We start from the raw sequence: 24,478 nt of genomic DNA, 5'->3' as shown, positions 1-24,478 counted from the left end.
ATGGTGGATAAGAGACCGAGAGAGTCTGATTCCAGAGTCCATGCTATTTTCTTTTTCTCAAATGCTGTATGTGGGGATGCCTGGCTGGTTCAGTCAGTAGAGCATGTGACTCTTGATCTCAGGGACATGAATTCAAGCCCCATGTTGGACATGGAGCCTGCTTTAAAAAAAGCTTCTTCAAATGACGTATTTTATAAAAAATAAATATGTAAGAAGATAAAAATGGATGAAGTTTGTTTATTAAGGTTATGTTTTCATGTTTTTCAAAAAGAGGCAGCCCTTATCCAAACTATACTATAAAATTCAGTTAGAAATAATTGAAATAAAAAAAAAAAAAAAGAAAGAATTGAAATAGAAGATGGTTTTAATTCCTCAGATCCACTAACACCATGAAAGACAATATAATATTGGTTGAATTTCTACCATTTTTAATAAGAAGCTCCCTTACCTCTTTTAACTGTAATACAATCAGGAGTACCTAGCAAGCTCAGTCTGTAAAGCAAGCAACTCTTGGTTTTGGAGCTGTGAGTTCAAGCCCCAAGTTGGGGGGTAGAGTTTACATTAAAAAAAAACTAACACATCAGAAACTGCCACTTTTTGTTGTTCAGGTCTTTTCAGATCTCTGCTTTTATGTGGTTATCTATTTAGAATCATAGACTGTTTAGGACCTTATAAATCATCTATGTAGTCCTTTTATTTTTAGATGAAGAAAGAAATGGTTTTTGTGAATGAAGAGATTACCTATGAAGGATTTTGTTATTTTAAGACTATATATAGTGAAACATGAAGTTAGATGCTTTTATTACATGAAAGAAGGAATTTTTTTTTTTTTTTTTTTTTTGTGAGCCACTCACTTGAACTTGAGTTTGTCTTATTTGTGATCTTATTTTCTGTTGAAGTTTGGTGAACTTGAATTTCCCTTCTATGTTCTTCCTTCTCTTTGTGTTTCTCATGCGTTTTCTTCTGTATTTCACATTTATGTCTTGGTCTTTTCTGGTTTTTCTCACCAAATATAGAAATTGATTCCTGACATTACTGTTACAAAGAATACTTGGTCAGTACATCCTAGTGGGAATTTGGGGTGTTGAATGACTTAAGTAACATTCGTTGTTCAGTTTTAGGGTTGTATTGAATGATGGTTGCAGATGCTATGTATTTTTATTCTTACATCTTGGTGTGTTCTGTTTTGGAAAGTAGTTTAGAAGACATTTTTTGTCACTTATTAAAATGTCTTTAGTTATTAGAATTTTGTATGTATTCTAGATTTGTGGACGCGTTTTTGGGGGGATGTCGTTAGAGGAAAACTTATTAAAATATTTGTATTAAACTTTGCTCGTAAATGTTGGCACTTGATTTTACTGCATTTGTTTGAATCTAAGATATCTTCATTTGTTGGATACATTATTATTTGATGTACCACTAGGAAAATCACTTCAGTGCCTTCTTACCACTGAATATTTTTACTTTATGCTTATTAAAAGAGCTCTTATGTAAACTTAGATATTTTTATAATACCCTTTTGCATTCATTAAAAGAAATATGTGAGCATATTAAATTGGTTTATTTAGATCTCAGACTTCTTCATATTTAGAATATGAATCTTCTCAGTGAGTAGTTTCTGAGGATTTTTTCCCTGCACAGTATTCTCATTTGTGCTATCAACTGTATTGATGATGCATGATTTCTTAAAACAAGCCATTAAGGAAGTAAAAGCTTCTGGTGCTGGACTCTTAGCTTGGGTTTGTGGATATTTAGAGCTAGTCTCCTTTTGACAGCTGCTTGAGAAATGTTGTTGAACTTGTTAGATTTACTACCTTCTTATGATCATTTGGTTACTGGAGATTAAAAGGGTAATTCACTCATGTCATTGGATTTTCTTCCCAACCATTCTGTAAGTTTTGAAGTTACTGTATGTGAAGCTAGTGATAACCATGTCACGGTTTCTGCCTGACAAGTAGCAGTCGAAAGTTGCTTTCAAATGTGGAGCCATATCCTATTCCAAAGATCTTAACATGGTGAAAGAAAAAAATACTATAACACTTTTACAACTTTGTTTCACTTAATTTACAAAGAAAACATTAGGATTTTAATGTCTGTTTTCAATAGTATGTGAGCACCGAAGAACAAATTGTTCTAGGGTTGTGGTGTATGCATTTAGAATATTTAGGAATAAAAATGAAAGCAGTTTAGAAAAACCCATAGATAGCTTTATTATTTTAGAATGGGAACTTCATTTAGAATAAAAATCATTTAAGAACCTTATGTTTCTAGCCTTATTAGAAAGGACTAATAACATCGTCCTATTTTTCCATTGGTTCTAGATGTGGTCATTATAGAATGAGGTTTGCCAAAAAGAGGAGAGTCGGGTGAAGCTATAGCTTGCTTGAACTGTCATTGTTTCTTCCTGGCTTGTAGTTCCATCACAGAGGTGTTGCAAAGAAAGATCCCAAGTCTCAGATCATCAGTTCTAGAACCACATATTGCCTAACCATTCCATGCATGAGGAGGAGAGTAGCTTTCTATTACCTCTGGTCTCCGACTTTATTGAATTGAGTATAAATGCTTATTTTTCCTATCAATTGTTCTGTTTGAAGTTTGACCAAAATCTGCTTACCAGTAAAATTGGTTAGCATACTCATAGTGGGCCTGCTGCAGACAGAAATGGTAATGGCTGTGGTATACCCAACGCAGCACAAAAAAGCAGAGCTGCTCTAGAAACTCCCTTGCTGAAGAATCCTTGATTCAGAGATCTGGCTAAGGATGCACTTGTTGTGACCCAGTCTCTTGCCATATTTTCAGAGTGCGGATGGCCTCTGGGTCACAGTTTACTTATCACAGTTTTGCCATGGGTTGTGTAGGTGCAAACACAGATCTGATGGAATTTATTGCTTGGGTGGGGACTGGGTAGAGGGGAGATTGTTATCTTATTCTTTTAAATTCTGCACTTTGCCGAATCTTAAAACTCAGAACATAGCCATGTGTGCCATATTACTTTGCATTAATGCTCTTCATCTTTTAACTCATTTACATCAGCATGCAATAGCATTAACAGAACAAAATTCTTTTAATCTTCATTCTGCCATGTGTAATTCTCATCTTTACTGCTCCTCATTTTGATGTCCATCTTCCTACAGGTCACTGAGTCAAGGCAGCACAAACTCAAACATGCTGGATGTTCAAGGAGGTGCACACAAGAAAAGGGCACGTCGCAGCTCTCTACTTAATGCCAAGAAGTTATACGAGGATGCCCAGATGGCAAGGAAAGTGAAGCAGTATCTTTCCAGTCTGGATGTCGACACAGATGAGGAAAAGTTTCAGATGATGTCTTTGCAGTGGGAGCCTGCCTATGGTACCTGTAAGTACAGGTTTTCACTTAATGTAAAAGAATAGAAATTTATTTCTCTGGAGTTAACCTGAAGTCCCATGAAAATTAACTTTCACTCACAAAAGATTTCTGACATATCCCAAACATCAAGCGATCCTTTTTACCAGATACCGAATTCCATCCATTCTTAATGATTACAGGCAATTGAGGGATAAAGAATTCTTCTTTAAAAATCATTATAAAGTCTACTTATAAAAACTGAAACAGTATAGAGGAGTCCTTCTGTTAGAGAATGTTTTTACCTTCATTCCTAAATGAAGAATAAAATAAGTGAAATTTTTACCTTTTTTAAAAATCTTAGAGATATTACTTACCTACATAAAATGCAAGAAATTTAATTGAAATCCTTAGAGATCATAGAGGTCAGTAGTAAAACAAGAAAACTCCGGCACATTCTGATACTGTTAAAATACAGGAAATGGGATGGACAGAAGAAGAGCTTATTCTCAAGTTTTTTTGTTTTTTTGTTTTGTTTTGTTTTTTGGGGTTTTTTTATTGCATGCAGTTTCCCCCATTATTAGTAAGTGGAGTGTTCCTATAAAACCTTTCATCAGCCAAAATGACAGAGGGAAGAAGTGATTACCATTAATTTATATGGAAAAAAATTTTGAGTATTCCCAGACCCCCGAAAAATAACCTCTTTTAGGCTTTTCTTATACCTTAGGACATATCTTGCTAATGGATACACAAAATAAATCTGGATAAAGCACAGATGCACACAGACCCAGTTGAAAGCTATGGCAATTTGATATTCAGGTGCTGAATATAGTTTCTGGGAAAACATCTTGTTGGTTCTACTCTGCTTAGGGTTCACACTGCCTCTATAAGCAAGAATCCTCTTCAAATTTCTTGTGGCTAGTGAAAATGTATTGAAATAGATGTTTTGTAAAAACGAAATGGCATATCGTAAACTTATAAAAGCTGAGAATACATGTATTCAACAACAGAACGTATATGTGTCTGGGTCAAGGAAATGATGATTATAAAAACAGAAATCCAAAATGGGAAAATACACTGTGTAGTGACAACCAAAATTGATGATTAAATTATAAGTGGATGTTATTTTATGTATATGTGTGTGTGTATATATATGTATTATATATATGTATATGTACACATATACACTTAAATGTTATGTCAATAAAAATTCCAGCAGGATGCCTAGAACTTGATAAACTGTTGAGAGAATATAGTTGGGGGAGGATCACATTTTCTATTTCAGTATTCCTAATTGATAGGAGGAAATAGTAGTCATCATGGGGCTGACCCTGAGATTAACAAATAGCATATAACAGAAAAAGTTTGTCAATGGAGTAGAAAAGAGAAAATTGGCATACTACCACATACTGATTTAAAATTTTCAGATACGAGGGCGCCTGGGTGTCTCTGTCAATTGAGCATCTGCCTTCGGCTCAGGTCATAATCCTGAGATCCTGGGATCAACCCCCACATCATCAGGCTCCCTGTTCAGTGGAGAGCCTGCTTTTCCCTCCCTTGCTGCTGCTCCCCGCCCACCCCTGCCATCTTGTGCATGAGCACTGTCAAATAAATAAAATCTTTAAAAAAAAAAATAAAAATTTCAGATAATGACAATGGATTTTAAAGTTCAGGATAACAAGCCATTCATTAAATGTTGTTACAAAAACATTTCTACCCATAGGAATAGAGTATGATGGAATGAACATCTACTGAAGGATAAAGACAGAATTGAAAGTCATTTGTTACTTTTTGAGAAAGGTTCTCTTCATCTTAGATCTGCTTGCCCAAGCATGTAAAGCTGAAGGATAGTATGTTTTAGCTCTTTGATTCTTTATACATCCATCCCATTAAATTAGGAGAAAGAAATAATAAAATCTAACAGTTATTGAGAGATTTCTATGTGCAGCAGGCCATGCTAGGTAGGCACTTAACAAACCTTACCATTTACTCCTTACAGCAATGTGTCAGGTGTCCAGTATTGGGGTTGTATTCCATTGAGATAATGCACCTGAAAATCGTGTTTATACAAAGATGTTGCAGAATATATTATAGTGAAAATGAAATCATGGAGATACTAAAATGCTGGTGAATAGTCAAGTACACTGTTTATCAATACAAGGAATAATAGCTATTAAAAATAATAAACATATATAGACTTTGAAGGTATCTAGGAAAATATTTTACCAGATGTGACCTATTAAGAATAGTGTCAGCCATATGAAAATGGTATATGTCAGAGGTAAAGACTGAAAAATGTGCAGAATCTTAAGATTCAATTATGTTTTATGGTTCAAAGTCCCATATACATGATTTATTAAAGTACTCAGGACCTCCTTTGCATGATCATCAAATTATTTTTTCCCCAAGTAATTCAGCATATACCTTGTCATCTTACGGTTATGGAACACAGTTTAACCTTTGATCAGACAAAAACAGAAATAATATTTATCTTTTGTTTTCATTATCTGCTTTTTTTTTTGGTCCCTAAATCTGATTTGAGATATTCAAGAGCATGGAAATCTCTTCTGTGACTGACTCATTGTTAAAATGCTGGGCCCAGAATGATTCTATGTACTTACCTCGGCATCCATTCTCCCTCTTGACCTCCCTTCCTCACACACACAAACAACACCTGCGTACTTTTCCTTCACCCACTTTACTTGCCTGTCTTTTCTCATAACATTAAGTATGTCCTTTACTACATATTTAATATTGATTTAAAATGAGTAAACCTGTGGGATCAAGGTAAGTTTTATGACAGTTTAATATGATATGTATTCCTTTCGTTTGAGAGTCTTTACTTGATTGCTGTCGCATAAATGATTTTTTAAGCATGTAAATATTTTTTATCACTTTCCAAATGATTTTTAAATCCCAGGTCTTTACAATAATTGCTGAGCATTTTAGAATTTGGCTCTTCCTAATCAGTATATATGTGAGTTTTGGCAGGCATCTATATTTAGGCTTGATAGTTTTTTCTTTGTACTATAGCAAGACATCAGTTGAGAATTGGTTAATATTGAGAGAAAGGGGAAAAAGTTTCATGGCTCTAACCCAAAGGTGAGATAACTACTTAGATTGAAGCATTTGAGGAGCCACTGCACATTATCCCACAGAAGTCCCTTTGTTTTGACTTCTGAAATGTTTCCTAATTCTTTTTTTTTTTAAGATTTATTTATTTATTTATGATAGAGAGAGAGAGAGAGAGGCAGAGACACAGGAGGAGGGAGAAGCAGGCTCCACACCGGGAGCCTGACGTGGGACTCGATCCTGGGACTCCAGGATCGCGCCCTGGGCCAAAGGCAGGCGCCAAACCTCTGAGCCACCCAGGGATCCCTGTTTCCTAATTCTTAATGCTCAAAATATTTGCTAGGCCCTCATAGTAAAAACATAGTATATAACTATTCTAGCTGTGCTAGGACTGGTTAAGTGTGCTAATTTTGCTTTTATTTTGATGTTTAATACAATTACATCATGGCAGCACCTGGGTGGCTCAGTAGTTGAGCATCTGCCTTTGGCTCAGGTCATGATCCCAGGGTCCTGGGATCAAGTCCTGCATCAGGCTCCCCACAGGGAATCTGCTTCTCGCTCTGCCTATGTCTTTGGCTCTCTGTGTGTCTCTCCTTTAATAAATAAAATTTTAAAAACAACAGTAACAAATACATCATGGAGTACTGAGATTGGACCTGTGTTGAAACCACCCTGAATAATAAAGAATTAAAAGTACTACTTGAAGGAAGTTCTTTCCTCTGGACTACCATAATGAGTCATAGTTCTCCGTTTTTAATTCTGATGTTTATTGTCAAATATTCTAACCATGAATTTATAAAACTATTCTCTGGTATTCCTGTATATAACTGTTAAAATAATTTCATTTGTTCTTCACATACCCATGAAGCACCTTTTTTGTGTCATTCACTGCATACACAGGGATATATAAGGTGAGCATGATATACAGTCCTTACTCTCATGTTAGTTAAGGGCCTGATCAGGGGGACATACTAATTGACAATTTGCACACATAATTGAATTGTTACAAACAATTATCAGTGCTGTGAAGAAAAGATAAAGGATGCCTTGAGAAAATAAGGGATCTCATCTAGTTGCTGCAGAGCATGTGGTACTAGGGAGGCAAATATTGGCCTGATGCTAGATCATGAAGGGTTTAATAGGCCATAATACTTACATGGAATCATTTTTAGGAAGATAAATCTGTTGTATTTTGCGGTTTAAGAAATAGATGGTTTTAATGCATTCATTTATTATTATCATTGGCAAAAACCTTGCCTCAAAAAGTGTGCAATTACATATTTCTTACTCTATTAGTGACCAAGAATTTAAGTGAGAAAAGATCAGCCAAATCATCAGAAATGTCTCCAGTGCCTATGAGATCGGCAGGCCAAACGGCTAAAGCACATTTGCATCAGCCCCACCGAGTAAGCCAGGTGCTTCAAGTGCCAGCTGTTAATTTGCACCCCATCAGGAAGAAGGGACAAGCCAAAGACCCTGCCACGTTGAGTGAGTATTCAGTTATTATTGCATTGATCTAGTTAAAATTTCCAGGGAGTTAGACTGAAAAAAATAATCACAGGTGTAAATGCTCAGAAGACGAGCTACTGAAACCTTTTTAAATTCATGAGTGATGATTAAATTATACACAGATTTCAGTTTGCCTGTAGGTATGTGATGACAGCATATGTATTTTAAATGCCAGTGTTGGAATTTCTATGGTCATATCAACAGAAAGCTTACAGTAGTACACAGAGGTACCAGGAGTTCACTGCGTTCAGAGGTGCATAAGTCATCTAATGCACATGTACTCTGTGAGAATAAGATTGCTTATTATAAAGTATATTTTTCCATTAATGATCACTTCTGAAAAACCTAGTTAGGAGACAAGAAGAGATTGTAAAATAAATAAAGTACAGGCCATGCTTTTTCCTCCCTTCTGTTAGGCCATGTGGAAGGGAAGCTAGATTCCATGTGGTTCCTAACATTATTACTTAACCCATGTGTTATATTTAGGACATATTCAGTAGAACTCTGTGAATTTAATTCAATTTTGTTTTGAGATCCAAAGTTGAATAAGAAACCACCGCTGCCCTTGCCAGATTTTCGCTCCAGTGCTTATAGACACACAAACCAGTAACTTAAGTATAATGTGTTTACTATTTTACCAGAGGTATGTGCATGTAAAAACATAATAAAAAGATCGGAAGTTTTTAGGGCACACAGAGCTAAGTAAAAAGTAGAGCTTCAGAGGTGACTTTTGGAGATAATGCCTCGGCAGAGTTTTAAGGGTTAATTAGGAAGGAGGTAATTAGGCAAAGATTGCAGAGAAATTGCTTAGGGCAAAGGAAAAGCTTGGTGTCTACAAGGAGCTACAGCAGTGTGCTGCCTCTGAGTGCAGAGCTGCAGAAAGAGTGTTAAGAGACAATAATAAAATCTGCTACCTACAGACCACCCCCTGAACACAGACACAATTCTGAGTGCTTTACTAGATTTATTATATTCGTTTAATCTTCATAATAACCCTATAAGATGCGTAATACTCTCCTACTCCAGAAGGAACCTAGAGAGTCTTGGTAACTTACACACTACCAATGAGTAATGGAGCTGGGAGTTGAAGCCAGACTAACTGGCTCTAACATCCTTGCTTTTAACTGTCATACTACACAGCCTCCCAGGATGATGAGAAGTAAAGTCCTAGGTGTGCTGGCATTATATAACATGGCATGCCAAAGGAGAGTTGTCAGTGAGTAGCTGTTGCAGAGATTTGAGCAGGGAAAGTCTGTGGTCTTTTTTATAGTAGAGTCGGACTGTGGTAGGGAGCACAGTGAGAGAGCAGACCAAGAGTCCAAATTGAAAGCTGATGTGGTACTTAACTGGAAGTTGCTCAGAGCCTGAACTAGTTTAACAGTTGTGGAAATAAAGAGGTAATTAGATACAAAATTGGTGAAGTTGATCAAGTTGCTGGGAGGAGTAAGAAATGAGACAGGTCTTTATCTAGCTTCTTACTTGGATGTCATCACCCAAGAGGCATTATTACTTGTTCCAAGTAGCCCTTTTTTCACTTGTTATAATATGGCTGTTATTTATATGATAAATTCATTTATATTAAAATAGTACTTAAGAGCAGTGTGAGTATTCTGTGATTTAAATTTTTTCAGTGTGAAAAGGCTGCTCGTTACTATGACAAATGCCCATCAAAGTTGGGCTTACTTCACTGATTAAAATAGTGTCAGTAGCTCTTGGACATTTCTTAAAAAAGATATATGTAAACAGGACCAGCTGTTGGATAAGAGTAAAGATAGAACTTGTAGCATGTTTTCAGGGAGCTCCATACTATTTTTCTATAAATCCACAATTGTTTCTATTGTCTACTTTTATCCTGTAGTATGAATTTAGTGCTCTTGAAAAGGGCTGGCCTTGTAGTCCTGCAACCTCTTCTGTACACTCAACAGCATAGATGCACATCAGGTAGAGTCAGTGCCAACACCCCTACACTGCCCCTGCCGCATACCCACCCTGACTCAGAGAGGCTATCTCTCTAGAGGGGAGAGAAGATTTGGAATCTATCCCTTCTCTGTTAAGATTTCCAACAAGTGTGTCAGTTGTGGGGGCTAGGACACTACACTCAGACCTTTAAATCAGTTTCCCTTTCATCACAAAACAACAAAGAACTCTTTTAGTCTAATTCGTGCTGACTAGCTGAATTGGAACAAATGACCTAGAGGTCAGAGTCTCTGTATGCCATTACCTAGTTGTTTCGTACCTGTTTGTCATTTATACATTTGACCACACTAGCCATTGTGCATCATGGCTTTAGTAATGTAGTACTTTAGGCCACTACAGATAGGTTAATTGTGAAGTGATGTTTATTTGCTTCTTGGGTTTAATTTTTAGGTACAAATTTACCTCAGAAAGTTTTAGGAACAACTGAAGAAGTAAGTGGTAAGAAACATCCAGAAGACACTATCTCTGTGGCATCATCCTTACATTCTAGCCCTCCTGCATCTCCTCAAGGTTCCCCTCGCAAAGGTAAGATGTAACTGTCTCAGCTAGTTCATATTACACCAAACAATACTTGTTGCCACTTAAGTTGCTTTTCAATCTATAATGATAATAGAAAGTGAAGAAACCTTTAACTCCTAATACTTTCTGGACTTTCATGTTTTAGATTGAATTATCCAGATGCTTTCCAGGTATTGTGCATCATATAACCAGGATTCCTGTGTTGGAAGGGTGGCCCTTTGTCAGCAAACATAGATAAGAATGAAAGCAGAAGTCACAGTTGTTTCATTCTGTGCAGATTCTTGATGTTGTTGCACAAATTTCCAAATATTTAAATGTTTCTATGGAGTATTTCAAAGAATTTCTACAAGAAATTGGTTTTAAGCAACTACAGAATTTAGGGAAAGAAACATATTTAAGTTGATACATTCCCCCTTTTTTAGTAATGGGAATATTACTACCTTTTTAGTAATCAGGATTTAAAGTGACCTATACCCCTAAGGATTTTACATCATACATAGAACCTCTTGAGGTAAAATACCTGACATTGGTCTAGTTCATTGACCCATGTTTTCATAAATCAAAGTGAAGCTTTTTGTCTTGCCTGAGTAGTGTGCATGCAAATGCTATTTCATGGTAGCTGCACATGTAGCATTTTAAATGGTGTATTTCCTACATTGGCCCCTCCACACTCTTCATTACCTTGGTTAAAAAAAAAAACAATAAAACCTTAGCTCTGGCCTCATCTTCACAGATGTAAAACAATTACTGTTTAATCACAGTACAAGAGGGCGCATGGGGTTGGTTAAGACAACCTTATGAATTCTAGCAGGAAGGAGAAGCTTCCAGAGCTTTCTTTAGCTCCCATGTTTTCGATTTTTGTCTCACTTCTAGGGGCTCCTTTTTATTCACATTTGTGCCAGCAATGTGGTAAGTGATGTCAGACCTGAGTTCAATTTGACTCTTTTCCCCACTATAGCTGGATAACTATGCCCAACTGATTTATAAGGTCAAATTTCTTGTCCATAAGATGGAACAAAGACCATCTATTTTAAGGGCCTCATACAAGGTTAAAGGAAATAATATTTATAAAAGCTGATAGATGATTACATGTTTAGTAAATTAAGGTGTTCTTTTTCCCTGCTGCCACCCCAGGATAACATAGCTTCACTGCTAAGCTACCATATCCCCCTTCACATAGCTGAGACTAGCTAGTTTTCATTCAGATTTTACTAAGAAAAGATTAGTAAAAATTAAGTAGGACATATAAACAGTATATATTAATAGGTATGTTTGTAAAACACAGGTTTCTGATCTTGTAGTATAGCTCCTATATGATTTTATGAGGCATGCAGATCTGTTTCATCTCTCTATTGGCTACATGGTCCAATCTAAAGTGCTCCTTACCAGATCTCAAAGAGGGGGATCCATCACATACAAGAAATTGGTTTTTCATACATGGTCCTAATGAACACACATACATCACATACATGGTCCTAATGAACAGTGGCCACATGCTCTTAATGCTTTTTCTAGAACAACTTTACACACTCCACCCCTTTTGGAGGCTGTTTTGAGATCCCATTAACAGATAGTTCTCTAACCAGGAAACTAGTTGGATTGGATAGGGTGTTCTTACCTGAATGTGACTTGTGGGAAGAAGAATTTCCACATCGCTCTCATTCCCAAAAGAAAATCCACTCTTGCGACTACAATAGAGAAGTCTTTTCACCATTTTGGCTTTTGTTCTGTGGCCAGCAGTTGACATTGACATTCATAGCTTTGGGAGACTATCATCGGCATGTTTAGAATCCTTAGAAACCTGAAGAAATTATTTTCTTTGAAACTGTTTAAATTTCTCTTTCTGTAGATATTTAAAAAATGAGACATCAGGCAGCCTTCATCTTCTCCTGTGCTGATGGAAAGCAACCTTTTCCACCGTGGAGAGTTCAGGATCAGAAATTGTGCTTTATAAACACCTACATTGTTTATATGTCCTATCTGGGTTTTACCAAGCCTTTTTTTTAGTAGAATCTGCCTGAAAATCCTAGACATAGTTATTCTTGAGAAATAATTCTGGTTACCTGATACTCTTGTCATGTTTTTCCTTAAGATTTATGAATTTTGCTTACTTTCAACAGTATTTTATTACCAGCTTTTTCTGATTAAAGTAATTTTTTTCCTGTGTTCTGTCTTGGAATGACTACAGTGTTTATGCTATATAGTAGACTCTCTGTACTTTAAAAAATACATTACTAGATTTCAATTTTTCCAATACTGTCAAAATGTTTGAATTTTTTAATAGTGAAATGTTCTGTAATAGAAACCAGGCTAATTGTGATTAACTGGAAAGAATTAATTGACCATGACAGGGTTTTTGCATCTCTCCCTCCAGTTGGCAGTATCCTATCTGATCTCAGCATCCTGCTGCGCCTCTCAGGGTCTTCCTCATCCCCTCCCCGTGAGTCCAGCACCAAGATCAGTGGCCAGAGCTGCCCCGGAATAGGTGGGGTTTACTTGCAAAAGAAAATCCTTCAGATTACCAGGAGCACAGCCAAAAGAACAGACAGGACCGAGAAGGCCACTGAGGAGAATAGAGACAGGACAAGTTGTGAGAACACAGCCAGAAAAAGAATGACGTCCCCGTTTAGAAGATTTAGGGAAAGAACTCTTTCAAGGGAGAGACTAGCCAACAGCAAAAAAGAGGACGCAGATCACCATCAAGCTACAGAAAGCTGTGAGAAAGTGAAGGATGTTGGGAGCAACATCAAAGATGAGAAAGGGAGTGACATCTTCAATTCAAATAGCCGAGGCAACCGTAACACTTTAAACTGCTTCTATACGCGATTCAAGTCTAAGAGGAGAAAGACAATCTGACGGAGTTCCTTACCTAATTTTAGTGTTAAATTTGTTTTCATTTATTAATGTACATGTAGCTTAAATTAATTTATCAAAGTTTAGGCAGACAATTTAGTGTAAAATACGATTTACAGACATTTCATGATTAGTATTAAATATACTCTAGCAACAAAGTCGTATTTATTTAAAGTGCCTTATTTGTACATGTTATTTTACTAATGTTAGTAAAATTTATACTCTTGTTTTCTGTAGTTGGCTTTATTTCCTGCTGATAGCGGCTGGGTCTGTGAATGAAATAAATAGAGGTACTTTCACATTAGAACCCCCAGTAATGATCTGATCACCACCTTTGCTTTAGAGAATTTTACTGCCCTATTACTACAATTACTTTACAAGCTAAAGGGAAAAGAAGGCAAGAAATTGTACCTTGTCCACGTACACTTTTTATTTCATTTGCTTTTCATATAAATCTGTGATCCAGAGGAGAAAGAGGAGATAGTTTGACATAGCAAGTGAAAAATCATTTGGAAACTTGTTAAAAATAAAGTTACTGTGTCCTACCGCAAACCTCCTATGCGAATTGCCCAGAAAGAGGCCCAAGGATATGTATATTTAATAACTTTTCCAGGTAATTCTTAGAATTGATTGTATTTGAGAAGTACTGATCTAAGAGACATAGGGATGTAATTACTTCTAAGACAGTAATGCTTTTCTATCGAAGAATTTTTATATTTTATTTTTTTAATTTACTGCATCCATTTTCTTGATCCTCTTGAAAATTGGCCAATCACTTCATAAAGCACACTGGGAAATGGCAGTGTTCAGAAGATCAAGACTGGCTTATTTCAACTTATCCTGTGCCTGGTGGCACTGTAAGCCACATAAAAATCGCCCATATTCTGGGTCTTAATTTCTCTCTTGGAAATAGTTACTGGAACTCCTTAATATGGTCAGTGTTCAACAAATTTTTTCTTTAGTGACTTGAGTTATATGCATATATAAAACCTATAGTTTTTCTTGCTGAGATTTCTCAGGATTGTCCTGAAGGTCATGTACCCATTGACCCTCATTTTCCCAATGAACAAGAAAATAATTGTTTGATTCTTTGAGACCTACTCCTTGTTGAGATTACTATGGCATTTCCTTTTATTTCTAAGTAACTTTGTTTACTTTTCTAACAGTTACCAAAATAGACGTTATGTACATTGAATTGTCATTGCTGTAGATTTATTTTTGGATGCTTCCACCTCATTCCATCTCCACCCCTTTATTCCAGAGAATGCAAAAGCTGTTGCTGTATCTGCTGTGCAGTAAATCATGGAACAATTTTCAAAAAGGCAGATGCCATCTTTTTCATAACACATTTTTATAAAATTGTCAGTTTTCTGTTTAATGCAATATTGTGTAAAGTTGGTGAAGAAAAAGGAAACAAGGTATAAACTTGTAATACCTTGTAAACAAGGTATTGTTTATAGCTAAAACAATTTATTTAAAAATAAGAAAATATTGCTTTCAACTTGGGGCAAGACTCCTTAGGTGACATAAGCAGAATATCTGGGGTAAGTATATATAGTTTAAAAAAGCAAAAATAAAATTCCTTCTCTTGAGTCTTGACTCCCCTCACCACCACCACCTTACCTCAAGGTGGTATTCTAGACAATCAGATCAAGCCAAGAAATATTTATGTTAATCAAAGAAGGGGACAAAGGGTTTAAAAAGAAGTTGAGAAACTCAAGATGTCTGCTTTTTAATATTTTGAAATACATCTGATGCCTTCTTATTTTATTAAATGCTTGTAGCTTTGTGAGAGCCCAGGGCAGGTACACATTTGGACTAGTTTCTTCAGTAATACTGGGTTTCGACTTCATATTTCTTGAATTTGGAATCGGGTTGGTATAGTGTAGGTAGGTAGATAAATGGATATGTAGGGGAATGTATCTAGGAAATTGGCATCCTTACATCTACACAGATGGAAACTAAGATGCTGCTTACTCTGTCCTTTGTTGTTTCTTTGTTTTTCTTCGTCTTCTCCCTGACCACATACCCCTCCCTGTTTCCTTGTTTTGTAGTTTAATCACTTGTTTTCTCTCATTTAGGTTATACACTTACACCATCAGCTAAATCTGACAACTTGTCTGACTCCAGCCATAGTGAAATTTCTTCACGATCCAGCATTGTGAGCAATTGTTCTGTTGACTCCATGTCTACAGCTCTACAGGATGAACGGTGTTCTTCACAGGCTGTGGCGGTCCCTGAATCCACTGGGCCTTTGGAAAAGACAGAACACTCCTCAGGGATAGGAGACCATAGTCAGCTTGGCCCCGGGTAAATATAGTTGCCCATGTTCATGTTACAAAATCCAAGCCAAGTGGCCACTGCAAGCAGTGCTCCCCAATGTGCCCTTAGAGATAGCCCTGTCTTGGTGGGGTGGTTGCAGGGGAATCCATAAAATAATGAGGGCTAAGCATGCATTCTCTGTATTGAATATATAAATAAGTACTATTTTGAAACCTGTAGGGGTGCTTATTTTTAAAGAGTTACTGAATTCATGTAACTTTCCAGTTAATAAGAGCTCACAGTGAAGCTGCTGTTGCTAGGGGGATGTGGTGTGGTTCTTGTGTTGGGGCTATTACGATAGAGAATGTTCAGAAGATTGTGTAATGCTGTATATGTGTAGACAGCCCTTGATCTGAAAGTATGATTTAGGGAGTAAGAATTATCAGCTAGTAGAAGTCCAAAGTTGTCTTGGGTTTTGGGGGTTTTTTTGAAGTTAACTAAATTTCTATTTAGATAGTTCTATTTAGTTCTAAACTGATTGATAAATCTGATATTCTTTAATATTAAAACTTAAGATATAGTAAAGTATTTGCATATTTATAAAGCCTTTTTAACCAAGACTTTCTAGGCCAGGGGTCAGCAGACCTCTCTGTAAAAGTTAAATAGTAAATAATATCAGACTTTTCAGGTCATGAATTCTGTGTCACATCTGCTTGGCAGGGCCATCTTTGCTCCGAAACAGCCTTAAACAATACAATTCATATACAAATGGGCATACTGTGTGTCCCAGTAAAACTGTATTTACAAAAATAGGCTAAGGATCAGATTTAGCCTTGGACTGTAGTTTACCCCCACCTGCTCCACACTGTGAATCAAGAGTTCACAAGCCTTTTTTTTTTTTTTTTGGCCAGGCTGGGGAGAAAGTGAAGGGGAGCAGAGACAAGGAGGATAAAGGGCCTGATAGTAAACATTTTAGGCTTTGCAGACTACATTTTTCTCTGTCTCAAATTCTTTGGAATATTTTGTTTTATTTAAACTCTTTTAAATGTAAAAAAAAAAAAAACATGCTTTGCTCCAGACCATACATACCATTGCTCCAAAAACATGCCATTGGCTGGATTTGGCCCCAGAGCCCAAATTTGGGAACCCCTGCTATTCTATTCTAAATAATAGAATTCATTTTACAGTTGTTGGTTGGAGAAATTACTCTTAGTACTTGGTGCTGTATTAGTCTAGCCTCGGGGTTATATTGAAAAACCAAACATAGTTGAAAACATGTAGTTTAGAATTCTTTATTTTGTATCCACATAGAGTGTTTAGCATTATGTTGACAAAGAATGAAAGTGTATACTTGATTTTATTCATTTTATTTTTTTTTTAATTTTTATTTATTTATGATAGTTACAGAGAGAGAGAGAGGCAGAGACACAGGCAGAGGGAGAAGCAGGCTCCATGCACCGGGATGCACCATCGATGTGGGATTCGATCCCGGGTCTCCAGGATCGCGCCCTGGGCCAAAGGCAGGCGCCAAACCGCTGCGCCACCCAGGGATCCCGATTTTATTCATTTTAAACCTTATTTTTCATTTTTATTTAAAATCAACTCAAAAATTTCTGAGATACTTTGCTAAGTATTTGAGTTTCTTCCATGTATGTTTCTAGCTGGGTATGAACATTAATGGGAATAGAGATTAACTGATGATTGATTACAGTGTTGTTTTTTTCACAAGATTATTTTGGCATTGAACACATGCATTGTGCATGTTCTGTAATCTCTTATAGGCAGTAACACTTGGACAGAAGGTTTTCCCGATAAGCCAATAAATTTTAATTGTGTATCCCCAATTTTTTAGGTGGACGCTGTCAAAGCCATCTCTAGTCAAGAGCTTAGCTGGCTCATTTTCTGTGAGTAATGAGGAGATTTCTCATGAGCATGTTATTTTAGAAGCAGCGGATAGCGGTCGTGGAAGTTGGACTTCTTGTTCAAGCAGCTCCCATGACAACTTCCAAAGCCTTCCAAACCCAAAAGGCTGGGATTTTTTGAACTCTTATCGACATACTCATTTGGATGGCCCCATTGCTGAAGTGGAACCCCCCGACTGTGAGCCCTATTCTTGCCCTAAAGGCTGCTCTAGAACTTGTGGTCAGTGTAAAGGAAACCTGGAGACTAATCAGATGAGACAGAGTTGGGCATCCTCTAGTTCTCTGTCTGACACATACGAACCAAACTATGGGACAGTTAAACGGAGAGTGTTAGAGAGCATCACACCCGAGTCCTCTGAAAGCTTGGATCCCAAGGATGGCACTGACCCAGTTTACAAAACTGTTACTTCAAGTACAGAAAAGGGCTTGATTGGTAAGTTTTGTGTTCTCTGTTGTATCTGTGGCATTTAGAGATTAAGCGGCAAAAAATGGCATTGGGATATCTTGGCCTAGACTTTTATTCTTGGAAATATTCCTTCTTTCACTCCAGCCTCTCTTCCTGCCCTCTACAAAGTACTTCCAAAAAGTTCATGATTTCTCAAGGGCTTGGAGGCAAGTATTCAGGCTTATTAAAACAAAAGGGCTGGTGTAATTAAGTTGATAATTTCGTTTGTGTTTTGTTTTTGAGATTTCTTTGGTTTCATTGAGAAGAGATTGTGTTTTACCATGGAGTAGTAACAAAGGGATTATTCTCTTTGTCACTTCATAAATTGTTTGGACCACAATTGCTATACATGCATGGTAGAAATTTTGAATCTGGTATTATTTTTAGGTAGTAAAAGTGAGGAAAATTCTGATAAAGGAGTCCCAAATATTTTTCATTATAGTCTCCTAGCACATGTCAGGGGTATGCGAATTCCTGTTGTGGGTTCCATTCCAACCGCACACAGCTTTTTTGGTATATGTATTCTTCTAGTATTTAGCTATCAAATATTTTTTTTTTCACTTCCTCCTTGAATTACACAAATATTTGGATATAATAGCCCCTGCTTTTTTATGTATATGAAATGACTATACTTTGAATCAACTTTATAACATATTCATGAAGTCAATTTAAATTACGAAAAATGTGAAAAATGTGCTGATTTTTATAGCACATTCCTAGTACATTTTTACTTGTCAAGTTGCAATATAGATTGGGATTTTCAGTTCGTTCATTTTTTTTCCCAAGGATTTTATATTAAACCTTTTTGGGTAACCGCTATATGGATATCTAAATGTTTGTGTGCAACGATATAAAAGTAATCTCTTGTCCATTTAAGTAACTATATTTTTAAAAATCTTTTATTTCTAGGGGACTCTGGGAAAATTATTCATTCTTGCCTTATTGGTCTTGATGACTTCACCCCACCCTCTCTCCCTGCCCCATCCTTTTGGGTGGGAATTAAAATCCTTTAAGACCTTGATACTACATGCAGATTCTGCTGGTACAGTTGTAGAAGTTTCAGTATGGACAAACACCATCGTCTAAAAGAGGAGTTAATATTAGAATTATCAGATGGTCCTTCTTCATTCTGTTTAATATGTAGGTAGTGTTTGTGTTTTAAAAGTTACATCAGTAATATAGAGCCATTTGTCCTTCAGGTCCTGTGAATTGGTCTTAATTTCATGGAACCTCCTCTTTTATTTAACCAATTTCTGAAGCTTCTTGAAACTTTGCCTTACACAGACTTAGGGAAAAGGATTTTAAGTCACAATTATTTTGAACATGCACCAAAAATCAGGGAAATTTAAGATGGGTTTCCTAAAATAATGCCTTTCTTTTTACTTAGTCATAGATCAGAAGTTAGAAGTAAGGTCCTCAAAGGAATTGGGTCCTCTGTACTCGGAAAGTTCAAGTTGTTGATATGCCAGGACTGACGAGTAGTCTACCCATAAGTGCCATACATACAACAGTGGTTTGTGTCTCAAGGACAGGGTAGGAAAGCCCTGAAATAGAGGGCCCCAACGTCATTTCTCTGAAATTCTTCCCAGTCAGCAGAGCATAGGTGTTCAGGGTAAACCATTGAATGTTTCTGGGGTTGGTGTCCCCTGGGAGCCAGGCAGTCATCTATGAATTGCCAGGGCTTCACCCTAGAGGAGGGTTTGTCATTGTGTCACTTCTTTCAAATCTGTCACTGTAGTTATAAGACCTAGTGTGATTTATATGTTTGAATAACAGGTTTAAATATTAAGTTTTAGGTGTTATGTTTTTAATCTGTCACTGTATTCAAATATATTCATTTAGTCTGTTTTTGAGTTTTGTTTTTATCATTGTAATAAGTTTCAGTATGTCTTTTTTTTCATTTCTTGCATTTTTCATTAACGTTTCCATTGCTTGTTTTTCATGCCAGTGTACTGTGTCACTTCACCCAAGAAGGAGGATAGGTATAGGGAGCCACCTCCCACTCCTCCAGGATACATGGGGATTTCTTTAGCGGACCTAAAGGAAGGACCCCACCTACACCTAAAACCTCCAGATTATAGCGTGGCAGTGCAGAGGTCAAAGATGATGCATGACAGCCTCTCTAGACTGCCACCCACTTCTCTCGGTAGCAGCCCCGTGGCCTGTGTTCCATCGAGGATTGTAACTCAGCCTCAGAGGCATATTTTGCAGCCATCCCATCCTAAACTAGCAGATGTGACTGACGCAGATAGCGAAGCAGATGGTATGTTGACAAACTACCTTAATGGATCTTGAATGAATTGCTGAATACATTAATTGGTCTTTACCCTGTGTTATTTCATATAATCGTTAATTTAAGTTATTTCATATAATCGTACATTTAAATACCTTAGCAATCTGGTTTTTTTGTTTTGCTTTTTAAAAAAGAAAAAAAAGAAAGAAAGAAATCCGTAAATATAGCGGTGTATTTTTTTAATGGACAGAGTAACCGGCATGTTTCTGTATGCCCCATACCCTTCTTCCAGAATTGACAAATAGCAGCTCAGTCTGATAGGATAATTTTGATAGTGGTGGAGTTGTGTCTTACATGGATGCCTGAAAACTTCAGAGTACCTAATTACCTGAAGTTGTGCTGATGATGTTCCCTCTCACTAGCAGAACTTTTGACTGACTGCAACTGGGGCAGCATTTTGATTATTGGCTTGCTTTATTAAAAATAAATGAAATGTTATCGATTCCTACAGTAGAGTGATGAAGTGGTAAAGATCAGTTATAGCATTGCTGTCTGTCAGCCCGCTGTGCCATTAGCACCCATAACCTCCTTGTAATAAAATCTGGGCCTTGATGGGATATTTGAGAGAAAAACAGTTTCTTTGTTGAAAGTGACTAATTTTCTAAACAGGTGACTAGACTGTAAGTTGATCTTCTTTAATATGCCTCATCTACCACTTAATGGTGTTTTTACTGTTTTCAGAAAATGAACAGGTCTCAGCAGTGTAGCCTTTGGAGGACCCTCTTGAAGTTTACCAAAAGCCGTCGAGGAAGGAGTGGGCAGTACCACCTCATGATTCCGCAGGCCATTGTTGCCAACGAACAGCTTGCTGCTGCTACTAACCCAGAGGTCTCGTTCCCTGTACTCTGAGCGATGACCTAGCCCTGAATCATGCTTCCTTTTATTGAATCCTTGCAGATGCAGAGTTTCCTCAGCTATGGATGTTGTGCCTGGAAACCAGTCTTCACTTCGACACCAGTACTGCCTTGGGACCACAGTTACTAGAACAGATTCAAACTCAGAGTCCTCCCTATGTATATCAGTATAGATTTTTCTTTAACAAGTTATTTTTAATATAGTAATTTAGTAGTATTTCCAAGCCATAGCTTGGGTTAACGGACAAATTCAAAATGTCTGCCAATACCAAGGATATTCATGTATTTGAGAAGTAACTTATTATTTGATGTTTTGTGGTTTTCTTTGTATTGGGGAGTTATCATTAGCAGATGTTTATGTTTAAGGCCATAAAACTGTCTCTGGTCTGACCAAACTGAAGTCATCTTTACAGGATGATACATTTAATCTGTATACAGATATGAACTTGATCTGTAGCACCAGTGCAATGAAGGGTCTCCATTTGAGTGGGATAGGAAACCCTTTGTGGTTGAAGTGTTAGGAAGGAAGATACTGCCGTCTGCAGATTTGGAAGGCCAAATGAAGCTGCCATGGGGTTTCTTGTCAGTCCTTTGGGAAAGGGAAGCTTTGATTGGGTGGGCTGCCACCTTCCTCTCCAAAGAATGAAATTTTTTTCTTAAAAAATCATGTATACCAATCCTTTCTGACATGGAAGTCAGGCTACATCTAACTAAAAGTATAAATTCATTAAATAGAGAATGGGTTCTGGAGAGTTCTGCAGAAACCCAAAACAAAAGTTTTTTCACTGCTCAAATGTGGAGTTATTTTTTTAAAAGCAAATGTAATCATTGGTGTGTAACCATGGAGATGAATTCAGCTATATGTATATTCTGCAGCCGCCCCTCCACCCCATCTCTCAGCATGAGGCTGTGTTCAACCCTGATAAACTCTGCAGCCCCCAGGTGCCTGCAAGAAAGCTTGTTAGCACACCAAGCTAATAATTGGTTGAAAAGTTTATGGGGAACAGAGGAGCTAGAATTGTGGAAATAATTCTCTCTAGGTTCTCAGTTTAGCCCTTGAGAGGAAGGAGATACATATTTTTAACAGCCTGTTGGGCATGGCATTCCTAAGTATTTGATTAAAATTTCAGTGACTGTTTACTGGATGACCTAGACTTTCCACATTTTTACAAATCAAATAACAGTGTTTTCTATATCTTAAGTTTAAATTTCACCATTTGTTTTTAGTGTCAATGTGAGTGCTTAATAAACTATTGTGACTACCAAAAAAAAAAAAGCCAAAGCCATTCATGTGCACTACCCAGATTAACATGGAGCCAAAATGGGTTTACTTCTGAGTGGTTTTCCATATGTGAATTTATAGGTTTTAGCTGATTTGTGATTTCCCTTTTCAAGAGTTTGTTCTCATTTTATCCTAGCTATCTCTTCCTCTTTCTTTCTTCTTGTCCCCTTCATTTTTTTTTTTAAATAGGCTCCATGCCCTACATGGGGCTTGAACTTGTGACCCTGAGATAAAGAGTTACATGCTCTACTGACTGAGCCAGCTAGGCACCCACCCTACCCCCATCACCTTCACTTCAAAATCATAAATCCCTTCCAAGTGGTAAATGGCAGTAATCTATTTTTTCCACCAAAATGATTGTTTCTCCATTTTAGGAACAATAGCTTATCTGAAAAATTCCTTTGGGCAAAGAAACATGAATCTGAAACTTAAAGCCTTAAAAATCCACTCCCCAGGTGTAGTAGAATGAGGCTAATTGGCTCTATAGCTTTCTTAGTCCATTGACATGGAATGTGGCCTGGATCAAAAATCCTGGTTTGAAAGTCACACTGTAGTGATTTAACCTGTAAACACTGGTCCTCTAATCACAAAAAAATGTTCCTTTACTGGTTTACCTATTACTGTGTCATGTCCAGAGCAAAACAAAGAAAAGGAAAGATACCTTTGTTATAATCATCTTTTTGTCAAGTTTGGGTATTTATTCTCATTATTTTATATCCATTACCCCAGAAAAAAATGTGCTGTTTGCACAATATTTGTTTATTTGCAGGTGTTTGAAATCAAAACGGGCGCCTTACCTGTCCTGTGTCCTTAATGGTGTTGATAATATCTTGCACAGAGAGTCAGAGGCTGTGATTTTGGACTGCACCTTGTAGCTGCCTTTGTTTTCATCCAGCTCCAACTGTGAGTGTCTGGGTCAGCCAATCACAGTGATCAGGAACTAAAGCCAAATGCATTGTAGTTTGATCTGTGTGTATCCCCTAAAAACCCATGGAGTTGTGATTTTTATATTTTAATTCTAACTTAGGGTACATTTTGGCCTTCTCTTACTTTGTTACATGACAAGAACAAGAGAAGCCTTAACTTGTATTTGCTCCAATTCTAAACCCCCATTTTTGTTTTTATTTTATAAATTTATAACTTCAGTGAAGAGAGGAGTACCCTCATCCCACCTTAGCTCTGAATCTGTCAGGACTTACTGAAGCAGTAAATCCACAGTGCAAGGTTTTGCCAAATAAGTTTCAACAGAACAGTTTTTTCATAATAAAGATTTGGACAATTAGTAATTCCACTATATACTTCCATAAAGGTTTATTTTAAATAGTAGATTCTTAACTTCCTCTAAATGATTACTTTGAATCTGATCTTTGGGCAGAAAAAGACTTCACTGGTTTCTCTTGAGGGTGAAAAGTCACGCTGTCGTCATCTGTATGACCTCCTTGAGATGTGGCAGTAATCATGAGGATTTCCAAGAACAAACCTAGTTTTTCTAAAATTTTTTTCCCTATAAAACGAAAAGGAAAACAAGTTTCCTTGTATACTAAAACAGTGATAATGATCGTTAATCCTGATATATTTTGTTTCTAAAAAATGTGATATTAAAGTAGATGTATCCCTTTAGCATTACCTTAAAGGCTAGAACAAAGGGATGAATCTTCAAAAAGTGTCATAGTACATTTTCAAATTTAGACTTGAACCCCAGTTCCATCTTTAGCTTTTGTTGTGCTTTTTTAAGGCTTCTTTATTTTTGATACACAGAATGTAGTTGTACTTGATCTTTTAAAATTGAAACCATGTGAGCTTATCAGAAAAAGACAAAACTGCACAGTTGTCATAATCAAATGCAATTATACTGCACAATTCAGTGATTGTAAAGTATCCTGTAATGAGCAATGTTTGTCTCCTATTTTTTGATACCTCCTAAACTTATGTCTTTTAGAAAGACAGTGCCTCTGTATGCTTTTTGTATTTTTACTGAGTGTAAATATTTGTTATATTTTTGGTTAAGAGAATGTAAAAGTACCATTTATTATTATCATATCTACTAATACATTGGTGGAATCAATAAAGAGTCTACGTTAACCTTCTTTGCACTTTATTACATATGTCTGGACACAGATAAAATAATTACACCCAGTCACTCAGGGGGGCCAGTCTGGGGCTAGCAT

At 36.8% G+C, this 24,478-nt stretch overlaps 1 protein-coding gene across 10 annotated transcripts in view; it reads left to right on the top strand.

Moving 5' to 3' along the window:
* Window positions 1-24,392, top strand: part of RAPGEF6 (Rap guanine nucleotide exchange factor 6) — a 190,309-nt gene extending 165,917 nt beyond the window's left edge. For 6 of the 10 annotated variants that reach the window (XM_077911554.1, XM_077911550.1, XM_077911549.1 and 3 more), the window contains 7 exons: window positions 3,135-3,355; window positions 7,691-7,882; window positions 10,271-10,405; window positions 15,334-15,562; window positions 17,367-17,869; window positions 19,830-20,144; window positions 20,856-24,392. In XM_077911554.1, coding sequence (XP_077767680.1) covers window positions 3,135-3,355; window positions 7,691-7,882; window positions 10,271-10,405; window positions 15,334-15,562; window positions 17,367-17,869; window positions 19,830-20,144; window positions 20,856-20,881 — 1,621 coding nt within the window. In that variant the 3' untranslated portion in view covers window positions 20,882-24,392. The other 4 variants (XM_077911553.1, XM_077911555.1, XM_077911558.1 and 1 more) reach the window with 4 other exon arrangements.
* Window positions 24,393-24,478: the final 86 nt, after the last annotated feature.

This window comes from Canis aureus, chromosome 10 (genome assembly GCF_053574225.1).
Source record: "Canis aureus isolate CA01 chromosome 10, VMU_Caureus_v.1.0, whole genome shotgun sequence".
Taxonomy (NCBI): Eukaryota; Metazoa; Chordata; class Mammalia; order Carnivora; family Canidae; genus Canis; species Canis aureus.
Note: the sequence above shows the minus strand (reverse complement) of the source record. Positions and strands in the feature narration are given on the sequence as shown.